The sequence below is a fragment of the Phalacrocorax carbo genome, chromosome 3, assembly GCF_963921805.1.
Source record: "Phalacrocorax carbo chromosome 3, bPhaCar2.1, whole genome shotgun sequence".
NCBI classification, from domain to species: Eukaryota; Metazoa; Chordata; class Aves; order Suliformes; family Phalacrocoracidae; genus Phalacrocorax; species Phalacrocorax carbo.
Genome location: NC_087515.1, coordinates 13,226,907 through 13,247,610, shown reverse-complemented (window position 1 = coordinate 13,247,610; position 20,704 = coordinate 13,226,907). Strand labels below are relative to the sequence as shown.

Genomic DNA, 20,704 nt, shown 5'->3' with positions numbered 1-20,704 from the left:
ACCCATCAGGACCCCACGCAAGACTTCTGCCACAACAGGGAGCTTTTCTTCATTAGGCATCCTCTCATCAACAGGAGAAAAACACACATTTATGTCTACTACTGCTTCTCTGAATGCATACTTCACAGTTATCATTTGAATGGTACTCAGGATACCATCGGTAAAATAGTATCTTCAGTGTCTCTCCATGCCCACAACTGTTTTTTTTTTCCTGGCAAGGCTTGCTTAAGAAGTTATTTCCTCTCTACATCACTACAGTAGCTTCCTCAGAAATTATCACTTTAAAACAGTCAACAAAATTGGGATGTTGCATCCAGGCATCACTCTTGCTCACAGTTCATCTGCTTAGTACAAACCTGCTTTCATCACCAGTTTAGTATGCTAGGCTGTGTACTGCCTTAAAAGACAGTATTAAGATTCACCAGACATCACAGGCCTTGCCTATCAGAGCTCTCAAGTTGCCAATATCCAAACACCACTATTTTCAACATGGCATAGGGAAGCAGAGTCAACACATTTCTTTCTGAAGGGAAAACGATAGACAAACCTACAGCCAAAGTAGCACCTTCCCACAAACTACCCTAATTTTTAGCAGAGTTTCTCGCCTTCACAGTATTTACTTCAGCTTTCCTTATGCATTTCAGAAAGACTCTTCAGTGAAACACTAATCATTTTAAAGGAATGGTAAAGACAAACCAGCTTCAGACATATGTACCACTAGAGACCTTTTCAAGGTAGGTCATGCCACCTGAATTTGACAGCCTAAGATCTCTTTCTTAACCATTAAAAAAATGAAACAAAAAACCTACCAAAACCAAACCAATGTTGTCTAGACTAGAATGAGAGTTACCCCCAGCAACACCCAGAGCAGAAGTTACCAAATATCCGTATCACATCCTCAGAGTGGTACTGCAGAGCTAGGGAGCAGCTGCAATAGCACTTGCATTTCCTGATCAGCTGTTCAGAGCAGATCCATGGAGAATGAAGCAAACAATGAGGTGTCCGTGAGGTGTGGGCGTGCCCAAGATCATCAGAAGGGAGGACCATTTGATGAAGGGGAGCTGGGGAAAAGATGGCTAGGAGTAGGCACAGCAGAAATGTTAGAAAGGTGAAGGAGTAAGAAGGTTGTGCACAGCTGACTGCAGCACTGGAAGAAAATTAGAAGTGGGGAGGAGCCCTTTGCATATGAACTTATAGTTGGACTTGCTGAGAAATAAGGGACTTGTATAATTCCTCCAAGACACTACATTCAGAAGGTCATTTGCGTTCACATGATTATTCCACAACCGCAAAATAAAGTTATAAACTAACCATCAGGTACCCAACAAATGGAATAAGCTGGCATCCCTTCGTATTTCTTCATAGGCAAAAAGAATTATCTGTACTAAGCTACCCTGTTGCAGCAGAGTGTCAACTGTATCCAAAATTCAGAAGAGGCATCACATTCTGGTAAATGAATCTAATCCCTTTCAAAAATGTTTATCAGGTTGCTCTGAAATCTGACACTTCAATTTTAATCAGTAGTAATACTCCAAATTTAAATATCTAGAAGATGACCCTAAAATACAGCACCTAAAGAAAGAAACCCATACTGTTGCTTTAGATCTGTCATTCAGTATTTATCAGACTCATTACTAGGCATCCACCCACTGAGGTCTTCATTAGAAGAGATAGTATACTTATGAAGTAGATCACAAGAACGTGGATGCCTTCTGGCTTGGTCCCAGTGTATCCCCAAACGCAAGATGGGGACTGTACCCCATGTATTACCATAGTCAAACAATACAATGCATACAATAATAATTGCAGAATTTATCACGTCCCCACACCCAGGACCTATACAGCCCTCTAAGTAAATACAGGCAGGCAATTCTTGGGCTGTTCTCAGCTACCTCCCCAGCTGCTCTGCAAGTCAAAACAGCAATAAAATGGAGCTAAAATGATCTTCCACATTGAGCGGATGACAAACACATTGCAATCAAAGACTAGCACTAAGAGAAGAGGAACTTTAGTAAAGACAGTCATTAACAGGTATTGCTTCAAGATACATTTGTTTCCAAGTGGCAATTTTATTCAGCTACAAACATCCCACCAACAGAAATTAGTCATTCCACAACACTAAGCTTCCAACAGTCAAAAATCATGCTTTCCGCCATAGGTTAAGCTCAAATTCACCATCTCCATGCCCCTGCCACCAGTCCTTACAACGCAGTCCTCAAACATCACTTTGTCACCATCTCATTTCTGATCTTTTAACAACAGAACCAAGAAACAGAGAAAGAGAAGTCATCTATTGACACCCAGATGCAAGCAATTGCTCTGAATAGCAGGCTTTTCAGGGTAGAAGTCTGTGCAATAACAGATAGAGCGTTGAAAGCCCTGCAAGTTTCCCACAACAACGATCAATACTGAGCCCTACTAGGATAGCATCTAAGCATCCCTACTGATGTCTCTTCTCATTACGATATAGCTGAGAAGTATTTTCAATATATTCAAATGAAGAATCAAGACAGAAAAAGACATCCACAGAATAGATGCAGGGGTTCTGCCACCTAGTGGCATCTAGAGCCTCAAATTGTTGTTTCTACCATATTATTACTTTTTTTAAACTGGAAGAACTTAACGGCACAGAAAAGAATAGAGGACAAACGGTTTCACTAGCATTGAAGTTAACAAGCCTGAATTACGTTCTGTAGCACCCCAGATAATGAGTTTCAACTGAAGCTTTTCTAGCCTTTTGGATACTCATAGCATATTTCTCTTCGTCCCACCTGCAGCTCCTGTGGATTCTCTGCTGCCTAGTATTGAAGTTGATAACATTTTGTATAGTTTCTCTCTTAGTCAGCTGCCCATTTTCAGTACTTGCAGTATTATATCTTTGAGGTCCCTATACATTTGTCATAACTGCTGGAATCTGATAAATCTCAAAAGTAATCATGGGCAGGAGAAAGGGAAAGGCAGATACTGAGTGACAAAAGCAGCAGAATGATAAAAGCCTCATTTCCTCATGACACCGTCTGCACCACAGTTTGTCAATAAAGAATCTTTGAGAGCCACAACAGCTTAAGGGATTCCCCTGCCCAGTTCACAGCATGGGCCCACAGCATGTCATGTCAAAGGGACAGGGACACAGAGCAGCACAGAGGCAGGAACTCCTTAAGGCAAGCAGCTAGCACAAACCACCCTTTTTGCCAGACCATAAACTCAAAAGCCCCCTTTCCCACTTGGGATTCAAAGCCAGAAGCACTTTAATGCCTAAACTAGGTCAGGCTTTGTTTACACAAAACACAGATGAGAAAGGAAGTATCACTCATTCAACTTAGTCATGATCGTCCAAAATGCCAGACTACAAAGCACAGAGCACCATACGGCAGCTTTTTTCTTTTAAGAAACAAAATCTTATCAAAGGCACAGTCAGAGAACACACCTCACACAGATGTAGCCAGGTAACAAAACTCTCTTCCACGTAAGACAGATATGCTTCTTCCATAATCTTGCTAGGCTATACCCTCACAGATGCTTTAGGTTCCAGCCCCCATTTGTCAACTTTTGTAACCCTGGTAAGCCATGAGCACTTCTGGGCTATTTCTCCTACAGGTTCCTTAGTAAAGTTTGGATATTTTAGTTTCAGTACAGAAAAAGAGACCACAAAACAAAGACCACCTCCTCCAGCTCCCAAAACACAGGCAAGATCACAAACACTATACAGCTGTAAGTACTATCCTTTTCAGATTTTTCCTTTGCCTCTTCAAGTTTTTCCTTCTGACTCTGTGGCAATCCCTCCACTCCCCCCAAGTTCCTTAGCCATAGCCTATGGCAGTATTTCCCCCTTAATGGGTGGGGAAGAGGCAGTGATGAATAAAAAGCATAAGAAAAAAGGGAAGATTTGCCACAGGAGACTACAGGTAAGCCAATACCTGAATGATTCACAGATGCCTGCTGGACTTTTATCAGAAAATAAAAGAAGGTTTCAGCAAGTTTTATTTCTTGCTCTGTATTCCACAGAACTGAATTTCAGCTGTGTAAGATATTGCTGTAAAACAAGCACATAAGAACCACCACAGTGATGAAAAGAGGTGCACGTGTACCTTGATGTGAAACCAGGTTTGATCATTCAGTGATGGTTTTGTGGACTGCAGCTGTAAAGACACACTAGATTTCTTTCCCTTGTCAACAAGCTAGTAGCTTTCACAGCAAAAGTCCCTAGGACTGAGAAGGAAAACAGAGATCGTTGGAATATATGTGTTGGCAAAGCAATACTTCACAAGTGTAGGACTGTGAGTAAAAGCCAGACACAGATTGCTTCTGTCTGCAGCCTCCTGAACCAAACCAATGATGGCTCAGGACAGAAAGTACTAGATTTTCTTACAGTGAGCATCCATGCTCTAGTGTACATGTAGAAAGCTACTTACATTATTAGAATGTCATGGTATCATTCAAAAGAAGTTAGGAATGCGCTATAGTGAAGGTACATCTTTATCATGGTTCTCAGGTTTCACTTAATCTCAATTTACATTAGTATTGAAAGCTCTGTCAAAACTCAGCCGCAACACAAGGAACTTGCAGAGCACAGTGGTAAACCAGAGTCCCTTCCATAGGAACAATCCTCATAAGGGACTGCTAATTAGAGGTTAACCAGAGCCCTCATTTATGCCTCATTTCAATAAATAGTGTGCTCAGACAGAACGGCACAGATGCCACTAGGTTGTTTTCAGGCAGTATCAATGTGTATTGTCCCTTTAGATGGTGCCAGCTCCCACAGATCTGGTTCAGGAAACTCAGTCCCATGCTACAGAGTTTTTTTTAAAAGATTAAAGACACACTTTATCTTGATAAAGTTAGAATAATTTTACACAGTGACAGAAAGCTCTCAAATAGCACACTTTATGTTAAGGGCAGCAACAATTTTCTTCTCTCATTTATATGAATCTCTAGAGCTGCACTTCAGACTCAGTCTTTAGACATTATGCATATCGTATCTTGCAAGAGATCCAGATCTAGCAGTGAATCAGTCAGTTCACCTGTTTCTTTATAAGCTACAGAGACCTATGATCCAGGTACAGCCCTAGAGTCAGGATTTGAGTCCTATCCAGCCCTGGTTACTTGTATGTTCTCCCAAAATGCCACATTCCTGAAATATTCAATTTCTTGCTTAATACACCAAAAGTGACACAAGGAACAGCATAAGCAGATTGATCTGTTAGGCATTTTATCTCCAACACTAGGAGGAGATGTCTGGGGGTGGTGGCAGTAGGGGAAGAGAGGTATTTCTTTCTCATTTCAGCTTCTAGGAAAGACGGGATGAGGAGTCCTGCCTTATTCTGCTCCTCCTATCCAGGATACTGAGCTCTGCCTTGGAGTGGAAGGAGAACAAGTTGAGAGCTTGTGCGTAAAAATTAAAGGACAGCCAACTATGGGTGACACTGTTGTGGGCGTTTGCTACAGGCCACCTGATCAAGAAGAGGAAGTTGATGAAGCCTTCTACAGACAGCTGGAAGTAGCCTTGCAATTGCAGGCCCTGGTCCTCATGGGGGACTTCAACCACCCTGATATTTGCTGGAAAAGCAACACAGTGAGGTGCACACAATCCAGAAGGTTCCTGCAGAGCACTGATGACAACTTTTTTATGCAAGTGATGGAGGAGCCAATGAGGCGAGATGTGTTGCTCGACCTTATCCTAACAAAAAAGGAAGGGCTGGTTGAGGATGTGAGGGTTGGGGGTAGCCTTGGCTGCAGTGACCATGAGATGGTTGAGTTCAGGATACTGCATGGTAGAAGCAGGGCTGAGTCGGGTTACAACCTTGGACTTCAAGAGGGCCAACTATGGCCTCTTCAAAGACCTGCTAGGAGGAATCCCATGGGCTAGGGATCTAGAAGGCAGGGGGGTCCAAGAGCTGGACAGTATTCAAGGACCACTTCCTCCAAGCTCAAGATTGGTGCATCCCCAGAAGGAAGAAGTCACACAAAGGAGCCAGGAGACCTGCATGGATGAGCAAAGAGCTTCTAGAGAAACTCAAATGGAAGAGTGAGGTCCACGGTACGTGGAAAAGGGGACTGGCCACTTGGGAGAAATATAGGAATGTTGTCAGGGTGTGCAGAGATGAAATGAGGAAGGCCAAGGCCCACTTGGAATTAAATCTGTCAATGCATGTCAAAAATAACAAGAAGGGCTTCTTTAAATACATCAGCAGTAAAAGGAAGACTGGGGATACAGTAGGCCACTGCTGAACAAGTAAGGGGCCCTGGTGATGCAGAGAAGATGGAGTTACTGAATGCCTTCTTTGCTTCACCCTTTACTGCTAAGGCTGGCCCTCAGGCATCACAGCCCCCAGAGAAGAAAAAAAAAATCTGGAGAAAGGAAGACTTAACCGTCGGTTGAGAAAGACTGGGTCAGAGATCACCTATGCAAACTGGATCCTCACAAATCCATGGACCCAGATGGGATGCACCCACAAGTGCTGAGGGAGCTAGCAGACGTTCTCCATCATCCTTGAAAAGTCGTGGAGGACAGGAGAGGTGCCCGAGGACTGGAGAAAAGCAAATGTCACTCCAATCTTCAAAAAGGGCAAGGAGGAAGACCTGGGGACCTATAGGCCGGTCAGCCTCACCACTGTTCCCAGAAAGGTGATGGAGCAGTTCATCCTGTCGTGGAGGACAGGAGAGGTGCCCGAGGACTGGAGAAAAGCAAATGTCACTCCAATCTTCAAAAAGGGCAAGGAGGAAGACCTGGGGACCTATAGGCCAGTCAGCCTCACCACTGTTCCCAGAAAGGTGATGGAGCAGTTCATCCTGGAGATCATCTCCAGGCATGTAGAAGACAAGAAGGTTATCAGAAACAGTCAACATGGATTTACCAAGGGGAGATCATGCTTGACCAACCTGATAGCCTTCTGTGATGGCATGACTGGCTGGGTCAACGAAGGGAGAGCAGTGGACGTTGTCTATCTTGACTTCAGTAAAGCATTTGACACTGTCTCCCATAGCCTGCTCACAGGCAAGCTAAGGAAGTGTGGGTTGGATGAGTAGACAGTGAGGTGGATTGAGAACTGGCTGAACAGCAGAGCTCAGAGGGTTGTGATCAATGGTGCAGAGTCTGGTTGGAGGCCTGTAACAAACAGTGTTCCCCAGGGGTCTGTGCTGGGTCCAGTCCTGTTCAACATATTCATCAATGACCTGGACAAAGGGACAGAGTGTACCCTCAGCAAGTTCGCTGATGATACCAAGCCGGGAGCAGTGGCTGATACACCAGAAGGCTGTGCTGCCATCCAACGAGACCTGGATAGGCTGGAGAGCTGGGCCGAGGGGAACCTCATGAAATTCAACAAGAGCAAGTGCAAGGTCCTGCACCTGGGAAGGAACAACCCCAGGCACCAGTACAGGCTGGGGGCTGAACTACTGGAAAGCAGCTCTGTGGAGAAGGACCTGGGAGTGTAGGTGGACAGCAAGTTGACCATGAGCCAGCACTGGGCCCTTGTGGCCAAGAAGGCCAATGGCATCCTGGGCTGCATTAAAAGGAGTGTGGCCAGCAGATTGAGAGAGGTTATCCTGCCCCTCTGCTCTGCCCTAGTGAGACCACATTTGGAGTAGTGTCCAGTTTCGGGTCCCCCAGTTTAGGAAGGACAGGGAACTGCTTGAGCAAGTCCAGCAGAGAGCTACCAAGATGATCAGGGGACTGGAACATCTCCCTTATGCAGAAAGGCTGAGACACCTGGGTTTGTTCAGCCTGGAGAGGACTGAGGGGGGATCTTATCAATACCTATAAATATATAAAGGGAGAGTGTCAGGACGATGGGACCAGGCTCTTTTCATTAGTGCCCAATGACAGGACAAGGGGCAATGGGCACAAGTTGGAACATGGGAAGTTCCACCTAAACATGAGGAAAAACAACTTTCCTGTGCGGGTGCCAGAGCAGCGGAAGAGACTACCCAGGGAGGTTGTGGAGTCTCCTTCCCTGGAGACATTCAAAACCCCCGCCTGGATGCGTTCCTGTGCCCCCTGCTTTAGGTATCCCTGCCCAAGCAGGGGGGTTGGACAAGATGATCTCCAGAGGTCCCTTCCAACCCCTGCCATTCTGCGATTCTGTGACTTCTGGGAGCAGCTAGCATCCTGTTCAGGGACAGATACAGTTCAAGGAGGCAGGATTTAGCTTCTGATAGCTCTGTAGCTCTAGCAGGTGAGTTCCAGGCTCAGTGTTTGTTCTTCTATCCAGTCTGCCTACTGTGCAGGACATCAAAGCCCCAGCAGAAGGTATACAGTTATTGCAAGTTGGAAGCTGAAAGCAGTGGCTTGCATACAAAGGGCAGGTAAGGACTGGATGCTTAGAACAGTGTCACAGACTAAATTAAATGCTCTAACTCTACAGCTGATAATGCAGTACATAGTACCAGACTTTTGAAAAGCAGCAGCATTGAGATTGCTATTTTAGTTTTCTTGCATGTGATCTATCCAGGTAAGGAATACCCACACTGCCCACAAACTATAACAGCACAATAATTAGAAAACTGTGTTTAAGAGAATTATTTATCTTGTTTCTTATCCAGCATTCCAGTATAGCATATCAGTCACGAGTTTATTGGATTATTTTTTATGTTTGAAATTGTTTTCTTCAGAAGCATCCAGACTGGCTTTTCAAATTACAGTATTTTTACTGAAGTTGTAAAATCGTGATACTCATCTTCTAGCCTGATTCTAAAAATGTACAAGAGATTAGGAACTCATGTTCCAAACTCTCATAAAGAAATTAATACATTTTACAGAAAAACCAAAGCATAAAGATTAAACATGCTGCTTCTGGAATTATTCTGTCCCCTATCTACTTCTTGTAGAAGTCTACAATGACAGCTAAGGAGAGAAAAATATCAGACCTACATGTGTAAGTGTGCCAAAGAGCTGGACGCCCCAGCTCAGATGGCTAGAATGTCAGGCATTTCCTCTGCTACACTATGTGACTGCATCTACTAGCCAGAGGTCAAAAGCAGATTTGAGTTTCCAGTTGCAGCGTTGGGTTTTTTTGTTTGTTTGAAAACACAGGAGTGTTTTCTTTGCCCTTCTGAAGTTCTATGCTAGTGCCAAACATATTTAACATATTAGTGCATTCACCTATAGAAGCTGCAATTCTGGAATGTGTATCTGACAAGTCATTTAAATTCTAACACCTTAAATTATGTAGATTGGTTTGTCACTATGACAACAATTTTTACATGCCTCGAACAAAGTTGATCATACAAAAGTACTGTTTGTTCTCTCCTTAACTGAAGCTAAGAGTTAATGAAAGCTTTACCTCTTCTAGACAGAAAGGCAGAATTTACATCCTTTAATGTAAGTTGGCATAATATATCTGATTCCAAATGAGCTATTTTATGTACATCATATAAGTTACTACATGAGTGAGAAAGGAAGTTTTCTTGCATTTGAACAGCAAGAATTTAAAGAAACACTTTGAATAAAAAACACTTGAGGGAATCCAGAACAACAGCAAAGAACATGTGCAGGAATCCCGGAGGGAGTAGAGCTATTACTCGTCACACTAAGGCTAAGAATGCCTTTGGCTAGTGGTTTGCCTTTTGGGTTTGAGGGTTTTTTTGGGTGGGTTTTTTGTTTTTTTTTTTGGGGGGGGGGGGGGGGGGGGGGGAGTGTTTTGTTCTGTTCGGGGTTTTTTTGGGGGGGTGGGGTGTTTGGGTTTTTTTCTTTTTTGGGGGGCTGGGGGGCATGTTTTGGTGTTTGAGGTCATTCAACTTCGAGGCCAGCACTTCACCTATGGAACGCCCACCTTCAAGTATTTTTGTAGAGAAATCCTTTATCAGTAACTAAAAGCACAAATATGTGCCTAGAAATATATTGGCAGTGAGTAGAGAGATGCCCCAGCATTTGGAGCTGAGGCATTTTATTATAAAGCATGCACAGAGGGCACACACACCACGTACGCTCAGGTCCAGCGCATAAGGATACTGGCCAGAGTACCATCTCACTGCAGCATCACTGGGAAAGGTGGAACTGAGTCCTGAAAACCCTAGTTACAAATAAGTAGTTTCCATACCCTTAAACAGATGTTTGGACTTTCATTTACACCGTGAGCTGTACCCCTGCTAACAGTCTGGGGTAGGGTGAGAAATTATTCTCAGAGGTCTTTGTAAGCGGAGCTCGTAAAAAAAAGTTTCATGCAGGGGGTTTTCCATGGGGCAAGAGTGTAATCAAGCAACACCTGCTCATATTGAACCTAGAAGGGCAGAGTAACAGGCAAACAGAAATAATAAGCTCTGAATAAAACCTCCTGCCTAGATCATTAAATCAGACTGCCAGTGACAGATTACATCTAGTCAGATTACAGCTAGACTGAAGCAGTCATGGCTACAGGAAAACCCAGAATGGTTTTGCACAGACACACACGCCTTTTTTAAAGAGAAAGGCAGATTATGGATTTGTCATGTAGCATCAGCCAGACCTAATGCTACTAAATTAATAAGGACTGATAATCTTGAGAAAAGGTTAGTAATGCAGAGTCTCCTTGAAAAACAGAAGTTATTCTGCCTAACCCCATGGGAAGATGAGAAATAGTTCGGCACACATCTGAAGATATTTGGATGTGATTTTTAATTGTTACAATAGTAACGCTGCTCTTCTCCAAAGGTGTACCTCCACCAAAAAAAAATAATCACACCCAGTAAAAGTAGAAGGGCAGTTTTCTAGAGAGGTACCTCACACCTAGGCCTGATGAAATGTTCACTTGACACAGAAGGAAACTGCCATTTCTAGGAAATAACACAGTCCCAGACTAAATATCCCATTCCCAAAGTTGCTGGAAGTGGATACCAACAATGGGATGAAGGAAGAACAACAGAAGCAGGCCAAAGCTTCCACTTGAAGTTATTCACAATGTACACTAAAACAGACTAACCAATGGAACAAGTGGTGCAAGTGCTCAATGCACAACTCCACAATAGATCTAGGACAGTACCTGACTTACAATATTTTCCAGAGGTTATTACACTGGCATCTTTGATATACTTCTTCTGAATGTGGAAACAAACTAGAGACTTTTTACCTGCAGATCAGCACAACTGATGGCAGCAGTGCTGAGAGGAACCTTGGGTTGAAGATGATGGGGCAGGAGGTCAGCTAGACCCCAAAAGTTTGACCAGCAGTTAAAACTCCCCTGCATTTACCAACACAGAAAAGCCAACAGTGGAATGGCATGTCAAGCCCCGTATTAGATAAGTTAATGCACAGAACACTAAATATTATTATAATTAAAAAACAAAACACAAAACTAAAACATTCTTGGTAGGGTAATGATTTTTCTTATCTCAGTATTATCACAAGTCTGTTGCAAATACAAATCTTTGTTTTCTTACAGTGCAAAAATTTTACATTTGCAAATTACTTCATAGGGATATCTTCTATTACTGTATTAATTAGCAAGTGCTTTTGTATATGGGGTAAGTGTTTCAACTAGCAGTGAATACAGATAAAAACAAACTCATACACATTTTTGGAATGCCTAAGTCAATACTTTCCAACTTAAATTCTTATGCATCTGAAAAGGGTATGGTTGGAACAGCTGTACAAGTATTCTTGCTCTACTTAAAAGCTGCTGGGGCAAACCAAGCTTATTAAGCATCCTATCTGCAACCTGTTCTGAAGTAGAGCCAATGGAAGTTTTCCGGAAACACTGCTTTCTCCTTTCCCCTCCCACCCCCTGCAAGGGATTATCCAGCTTCAGAGTTTCTCCAAAACCTAACTGGTTCAACAGATCTTGCTTCCACTCTATTCTCCATCCATCCATCTTAAAGACAAATATTTTGCTGTTAATGCTTCATTCTGTTGCACAGAAAAGTTAGTCTGATGCTGTGGAAGCTTCATAGTGTTTGTTCTATTTACAAAACAACAACAAGAATCTTCAAAATAATTCAAGGCCTAAATTTAGAGACAAAGAGCTAAAATAGTTTGTCACCATGCTATACAATAATTCAAAATTACAAAATGTAGTTATATCATTCTTTTACAGGGACAACTGAAGTATACTAAGGGTGATCAAACAAACAAGCCAATTTTCTTTTCCTATAAGTTGTTCCTCATTATTTATAGAGACTTAACCATTGTATTAAAATTGCCATGTTGACCAGTATGTCACCAATACCACTATCACTGGATACATCCATCCAACACTCAGTTATCTGTCAGCATCAATGCTGCTTATATCCAAACAAGACTTGCCTTGTCAAAACAAGAGCTGTGACCCAGCACATCAACTGCCACAGGAATATAGCTTCCTGCTAGTATGCAACATCAGCGTAATGTTTGAGATCTTTGCTCAGGTCTCTATCACCTGCAGAAAATTTTACTCCTTAAAATTAACACTGCATCTGGAAGTGTTCTGCTGAAAGTCACCTGCTCCATTTTCTCCCTCTTCCCCAACTTTAAAAGAAGTTCAGGTCAAGCGTTCACTAAAACCTGTAACTTGCCACTGCAGTTAAAGTGGACATACTTCAACGCAGCCTACTTGCCAACATGGGAAAGAACATTTGGAAGGCACTGACATCATCAAAAGCAAGATCTTACCAGCTGTAAGATACCGGTCCTGTTCTTTTCCTTCTCTTATAGAGGCCCCAGGTACAATAAGTCATCTTGAATTGCGTTTCAGATAAATGCAGGTAAGCATTTGAAACAGAAAAAGGCAAGAATGCTCCTTTGTCTTTAGGATGCTTTTGTGACACAAGTCCTATCCTAAAGCCTGCAGTTAAAGTTATGCTTCTGTCCACAGCAGTCTCAGAAACAGCAACTTTGAAGGAAACTAAAGTGTCAAACTGAAGATCCAGGAACCTCTCCAGAAGCATTACACACCCAAGGGACTTGGATGTAGGAGGAGGAAAGGCAAAGGTGGCATCTGTAGAGCAACTCACGTGAACAAGTGTAGCACACAAGGAAAATAGGCTCAGTTATTACACAGTAGAAACACATTTACATGAATTGGCAAGGAAAGATAGAAATGTAAAGATACAATATTAGTTACAACTGTAATTTCTGCAATACTAACACTTCCATTTTTTTTTAAACCAGCTGCTCAGTTCTGAGTTCTTTCTTCAATCTCCCCACTTAACAGTTTCTGCAATGCTGTTTTTCCCCCCATTAATAAAAGCAGCATTATTCATAATCTAATTAAGCCTAAAATAAGGTATCTAGCCACATCAATACAGTAATCTGAAGGTCAGTTTTCCCTTTTGATACTTTTCTGAAACTTCTGCAGGGTTTTGTTACTGTTAGCTTGAAGTTTCACGGCACAGGTGTTCTCTGTGTGACAAATCTTAAAAAGAGGACATGCCAAAAGAGCCAATATATGAGGAAAAGAGAGTACTTCCTTGATCAGGGACAGTTCTCTGAGGAGCTAGTCAGAAAAGTGACAAGTTCTGCAAATTTAACACCGTTTTGTGAAGGCAACTGCACTGCCAGAGGTGCCACTGCCACATGACCCTCTTATCAATTAATGGGCAAGTTCTCCTCCCTTTAAGTTTTTGGAAGATTTCTTTGTGTATTCAAGTTTATATCAGTATTCCTAATCTGTACTATTTCCACATCAAATGGTTTTTCATTCTGTGTCTACGCATTCAGAAACAAAGCCCGAAAGCTACACTGCTCTCTTCCTCTGTGCCTCATGAAATTTTGCCTTCAGATGCATTTACTTGGCTCTCACAAGCATGTTCAAGGGTAAAATCTGGACCTTTGCCACAATTGCATTCCTTATTGCAAATACATGCCAACCTTCAAAGTTCAGTTATTTGAGCAAAAACATATATTAATTGTTATGCAAGAGGAGTGGAAAATATATCAGATTAAGCACATCTGAAAGTATTTCACTCCCTTCCTTCCCTGATATTTCAGCAGCATAAAGCTGGATTTATTCTGTTCCAGTTTTTCAACATAGCTACAGTCATTAAGACCACACAAGTGAAGTTTAACACAAAATCAGACTTAACAACAACCAAACAAGCATTCAGAATAAAATTACCTTCTCATATTTGTTATTCCAGGACTGGTCTAACAGGTATTGCAACATTTGCCAGTATAAAGTTATTCAGTTACATGTAAAAATAGTGGAATGCAAGGAGTATGTTGCAATAAGCCAGCTTAATAGATACCAGTGACTTAAAAGGCCTTTTCCTTTCACCTATGAAGGACAGCAGTGAATAGCTTACAAAGGTACAAGACAGGTAACCAAGAAGCAAGTCTTATTTTAAGGGTTTTCATAGCTTTGTATCAGCAGCAGGTTTTACATGCAGAGAGAAATGCAAGTGAAGGGTGTTCATGTACATAAATCACATCTTTCAACAAAAAAGGTACATATTTTATCCTTCACATATATTCTGAATAAAGACTGGGCTGAATTCCGACATGAAAAATGCTTATGCTTTTGTTAGAGTATGAAGTGATAAAGAAAGTTGATTGGTTTCTCCTCTTAGAGCTCAAGGGTACGTTGAGAGAACTTGAGAGACACACAAAAGCTCCACCTTTGCTATGGCTGGTGGCACTCATGCTCTCCATAGCCTCTGACCCGCAACTTCCCCCCACTTCCCAGAGGGAAGAGAAGATAGCTGTTCTAGCAGGGAACATTTTTAAGGAGTGAGTTATCATTCCAAAGACCTGCTGCTGCCTCTGAAGGGGGAAGGGTGCAAGGAACACTGCCTTCCCACAGGCAGCTCACAAGAGCTCAGATCCTGACCTGCTCTGGTAAAGGGGGATGAACAGGCTCAAGAACATCCTTAGGTTCCTGTCCTTTAAAGCTCTGCTGGCTATACGAACTGCTGTACAAGCCTAGCATAGAGGGAGAGAGAGAAAGATCCCAGAATTGGAACACAGTCTGAAATTACTGAGGCTGGGTCACTTCAGATATTGACTTCCTAGTGAGACTTCATACATGCTAGGCAAGATTTTGAGATAATTGGACTGGCGCTAGACAACAGGTTTTCAACGCTACTACCTACCAGTGCCCTACAAATGTATCTCTATGAAAAAAAAATTACTTCCTCTTTCACTTCCCCCACCCCAATCCTCAGTGTCTCACAAGAAGTCTGAAGAACTGATTCTTCTGTACCATCTGCAGCTAATTCTCAGCAGATCATGACTGCAAGAATGTGTAGATGCAGCTTATTAGACTTCTGCCTGTTATTGTGGCTCAGCAGACAGATGGCATCTCATCACTTTTCACCCTCTGGGCATATTTTCCAGAGTCCACTCCAGCAGTCCAGGTTCAACCAAGCTGTCATCGTTAGCAGTCTCCTGAACAGAAACAAACTTTCTAAGCTCAAGAACACAGGATTTCCTGAACCATATCAGAGCAGGCACTCATCAAGACAATAACCAAAAGCAAAAGCATTTTAAACAAACAACCCCAACGCAGGAATCTTACTATTTAGGTATATGATAGCTTTACCAGACAGTTTCCTTCTAGCCCCAAATGTATGCATTTCCTCACATTAGGATGTTTCACAACCTCTGTATGAGAAGTCATTGATGCTTCATGCAGAGAAGCAGGGACACTAAGCCTGGTAATAGAGTTGGGAGACCCCTAAGGCATGAATGTGCTTTATGATGTATGATAATCTATTCAAGTAACAAGTCTTCAAACATTTGCAGTATGTCTACATGAGGATCAGTTAGAAGTTAGCTACCAATCCTTTCAAATGTATCCTATCCTACTATTTTCCAGGAAAACAAGGGCACAGGGTGGAGACGACAACTGCCTTCAGTACCTGTATTATTGAGGCCCCACATTAGCCTCTCAGTACTTTCTTGCAAATAGACATCAGCACCCCTACAGAAGTTACACAGGTTTGAGTTGAGGTTAAAACAGATGCTCCTCATTACAGGCTTTCCCAGCTCCGGGCTGCGTCAGACTTTGGGAGACAAAATAAAGAACGTGGCTTTTGTGCCCTGTCAGTGACATCTAAGCAATGTGACATTAGAGCCCATGCAGCTTGATTTTGGAAAGGAAGGGCAGACAAAGTTGTCTATTTGCCTCATGTGACTTGTTTAAGTGAACTGGGGTACAAACTATGAAATAGGGAGGCAAAGAAAGCAAGAAGAGAAGGCAGGGAAAGGTGAAGGTAGAAAGAAATATGAGGAGCCCAGGAAGGCAGGCAGACACAAGCCAATAGGGAAAGAAAGATCCTATATGAACCTAACAAGAGAAAACTTTGTTAGCTGAGTAAGCAAGCTAGAACTGACATCAAGCCCAGAAAGGAAGACCACACACAGCCTGAAAAGCTTAAGTATAAGACGAACTAAAAACAGATGACTAGGGAAGCACCTGAAAGGGAAGGTATGAGCACAGAAAGACAAGAAACCAAAGTACGTGCAAAAGCCTTGACCCCTTAGCACATACACATTCATATCTGGAAATGGGACTCCAGATTTTAGCTCAATACTTGCTGTTTGCCAGGTCATATTTATGGAACAGATTCTACATCTGTAGGCAAAGGGAGCTTTCAGTGAGCCATACAGGCTGATAGAGCTGGCAGCTACAGCTAACACTATGCACAGGAGATTCTGGTGCTAATGCATGGACTTACATATACTTGGTAAGGCTGGGACAGCCTAACTACACCTTTCCTCCTCCTTTCAAGGAAGCAACAAAAAAATTCAACAAAAAATGAGGGTGGAGGGCGAGAGGAAAAAAGAAAATCCACAGAACTCGTTTTAATCAGAAGAAAGCCACGCTGATCTAGCACCACTGGCCTCTGTAATACCCTTGCCTCAACGGCTCAGGAAACTGGAAGACAGGTCCTCAGTTAAATTAATTTATAAAGCCTGAGATAACTTGTCATAGCTATGCAACTTTAATGAAATTGCTTGAGCCAGAACTTATCTAGATGCCATCATATACTACTAATTTTCTAGGTTTAGTTGACAAATATTCTGTAAAGTTATAAATCTATTTCAGCTGTGCTTTTAATAACAGTACTACCAAAATTAAAAAAAAAAAAAAAGAAGAGTTCACTCTTCCTGATTACCTAATTAGAAGGGAAGCTACCTAACCCATTTTCCCCTCAGCTGGATGGGGTTAAGTATATTCCCTTGCCTCAGCTGTGTTATCGAAGTTCATCAACACATGAATGATACACATAACAAAAACCTTGCAGAGTAACACACTGAACAACACAAAACATTCTCAGTTGCTTAGTAAGTATCCTCACAGTAGAGGACTCATGGAAGCAGCTGCTTAGATGGCACTTTAATTTTTTGTCAGACACTCCAATTATGGTGTATCCTTCATTCAGGTGCTCAACTTACATCTTTTCAATTACACTGTGTATGTAATTATCCATATCAAGTGTGGTGAGGAAAGGGAAGTTGAACTACCCTGCCTTGGTCCCACTTTCCATGTCAGCAGATTCTATTAGAGTGTTTCAAGATTTACATTACTAGTTTCAAATCTTCCTGCTATCATCTTTAACAGACAAGCCAAAAGAGTGAAGTTTACAGCAGTACTTTGGATTTCAGGAAAATATTAGACTTATTTAATGGATCTTATGAATCACCCCTTTTTACATGACACTACAAGACTTAGCTTGCCTTGAAGAAACTAAAAGATTTCTCTATTTTAACACACTCAGTGAGGCCCTGGTTTGGATATTACCTAAGCCATTTTTCAGGTGGACCTTCCAAATGGATAAATTCAACTTTTAGACTATAAACTTTGAAAGTCTGAAATACTCAAACAGCAAATATTGGCTCAGATACACCAAAGTGTCTATCCCATTTTACCTAGAGACTTGGCTTGCTTACCAAAGAGGGATTTGGCAAGCATAAGGGGAAAGAAGTTATTCTTTTCCATTAGCTTAGGTACAGGATGAAGCATACATTTTAATTACCAAAACAAGAAGTTATGCATTTAAAGAAACAACCTCCATAAGCAGTTAGCATTCAATTCCCAATCCTAGTTAGAGAAAGAAGGAATAAGCATTTACAGTGCAAAGCACAGTAGGCAGATTTGACTGACTACAGCTGTCAAATGCAGGCAAATCAAAGCTATGCTATGACTTCTGCTTTTCTAATAGGAAATGTGGTTGGATTTAAGTTCAAACACTCCCCAGTGGTAGGGTTTGATAGTCTGAGGATGCAAATGCAAATTCGCATTCTTATGAGTAAAAGCTGGACTGTTAATTAACACTCAAGGTATAACTGCCAGATTTCTGGTATTTAAAGGTACCATTGTTTCATCACTTGCATCAACTATCCTTCCTATCTGTGAAGGATTAAAAATCAACAGGTCTTAAACTCTTCTACTGGTGCCCTATAGTCTGAGGCTTTGGAAGAATACCAGCCCCACTTCCCAAAATAAGTCATCAATAAACAAAGAAGAAAATTACACCTCTGAAAAACTACACCACTGCTGTCATACCGGACAGTTTACATGTCGAATATTGTTACCTCATGACTAAGCTCAAAATGCTATTTTTTAAAACAGGAATTTAGCCAAAACAGGAGGTTGCTGAAGGCAAGCTACTCAAAGAATCAACTTGCTTTAGCTATGCCTTTCCACAAACTAAGTCCATTTCTTCCAAGCCTGCAAAAAACAAAAAGGCATCCCACAGCAGGTTTTCTTCACAAGTTAAACACCTTTTGGCATGACAATACATCATAAGTCTTGCTGAACTAGTAGACTTAATCACAAGGGATAAAAAAAAAAAGTTACTTAAGAACCCATATATACTATTGCCCACTACCACAGCAACGAACAAAAGGCCAAAGGTAGTGCCTCTCTTCCTAGAGCTAAAAACAAGAAAAACCCACACAAAGCACTCATATGCCTTTAGCGACCACCATAATGACCGATGAAAATGAACATGTTTCCACCAACTACATTTTTCTCACAAGTTAAAGCCTGTAGCTTAAAGAGTTTTCTTATCACAAAAGGAATGACAGATGACATCAGATCATACATCCTTAACTCAAAGATAGTAACTTTAAATATTGTTAGTAGCTTTATAAATACATTTACTTTTACAATATGACTTTAAACATTAGTGGTGTGAACCTGCTTAATTAGTCTGCTTTAAGCCAATCAGCTTTTGTATGTTCCTGGACACTCTGGAAAATAAACAGTAATTACAGCTTCATAGACAGAGCCCAAGATCAAGCCTTTGACAGCTGTTCAAAACAATCCTAGAAATACACCATGGGAATTTAATTCCAGCTGAGTATTTTTGACCCAACTCATTTCCAGTTCAGCCATAAGCAACAAAAAAGCCCCCCAAAAAAATCCAAACATAACCCATCATGTATGTGTGCAGAAACATAAACGTGTGGCCTAATGCAAGTCTAACCAAAGGAACAGACACCGAAAAATATGAGCACTAAAGTAATGCTATACTATGCAAACAAAGAAAATAGCAATTCATGCATTCATATAAGAAAAGATAAAAGTATAATCAACAACTAGTCCTCTTATTATGCCTTTGCTATTAAAATCCACTGTGTGTATTCATGGTTCAGTCACATCAATACATCTAAAGAGTCTTCCACACTGCTTTACAGCTAAAGATACGCAAAGGTAGCTACCACAAACTGAACAGAATGGTTTTGGTCTCTAAAATCTGCAAACGCCGTAACACACTCAGCAAATAGTATTAGTTTCTTCCGTTCTTAAACCTACACACTTGGAAAGCCAAGCTTACCAAAGTCCTATCTTCCCTTAGAACATACAACTGTCGTCTGGAAAGTACAAGACCACAGGTATCTGGAACTACCCAAGTCATCCCAAAACATATTAAACTAGACCCTAGCTTTTAATCAAATCCACAGAAAAATTACTAACTCTGAATTACTGAAGACAAGCGCTTACCTTCAATCCTTTTTAAGGCAGACAGGCAAGTATCCCGGCTTGGAAATTCAAATGGATTATTACAGGTCCGAATGGTGTCACATTCGCATTTCCCGTTGATTATGTTACAACCTGTTATAAGGTTTTCATTGCACGGTTCAAATCCAAGAAGCTGATCATCATCCCAGTTTTCATCTAAAATAAACAAACAAACTCGCTCACTATTGGATTTTGGCTGCAGTATATAAATTCAGCTGCTTTGGAGTTGGGTGCAATTTACTTCAAGTTCAACATAGTGCTTAACAAAAGACAACAGATTAAAAAAATAATGGATTAACCTGAACTGTGGGATTTGCCAAATACCATGTTTCGCAGCTGTTCTATTGCCCATTTTGCTACAGCTACTGGCATTGTTTATTTCCATCTGTATGAAGAACTATGATGTCTCAGGGAAATGCATAGCTGTAGTACAAATGAGTGCTATTCTATCTGAAATAACTTTTACAGATACTTGAAGTTATATTTATCATGCAAGTGAGAACATTGGACAGAATCTGCAGCTGTTATAGAAGTCAAAATTGAGTCAGAAGGAGAGCATTTTTAAACCCAATTAAAAAGACATCAAATAGCATTCACTCCACAGAGATAACTTTCTATTACAAAAATACTGCAAGATGCCAGGCCTTTGATTCTGTAGTATAACCAAAAGTGAGTTTTCCAGCACTCCTGGATTACCATCCATACTCTAGGAAAATTCCTCAAGCACATCATGCTCCTTGCTCTCAAGGGGTTGGGGGATTGTTGGGCCGGAATGAGTCTTTCCACTCAAATAATTCTACTCCTTTTGAAACAGCCCCGTCAAACATGTTTAACTCATACTCCTACTG

The 20,704-nt window shown here is 41.4% G+C and overlaps 1 protein-coding gene across 2 annotated transcripts in view; it reads right to left on the bottom strand.

Moving 5' to 3' along the window:
• Window positions 1-20,704, bottom strand: part of CRIM1 (cysteine rich transmembrane BMP regulator 1) — a 197,966-nt gene that overhangs the window by 163,834 nt on the left and 13,428 nt on the right. The window contains exon 2 of one of the 2 annotated variants that reach the window (XM_064445861.1): window positions 19,839-20,012. The exons of the other annotated variant lie outside the window; for it this stretch is intronic. Coding sequence (XP_064301931.1) covers window positions 19,839-20,012 — 174 coding nt within the window. The remainder of the gene's footprint in view (window positions 1-19,838; window positions 20,013-20,704) is intronic. 2 annotated transcript variants of the gene reach the window in all.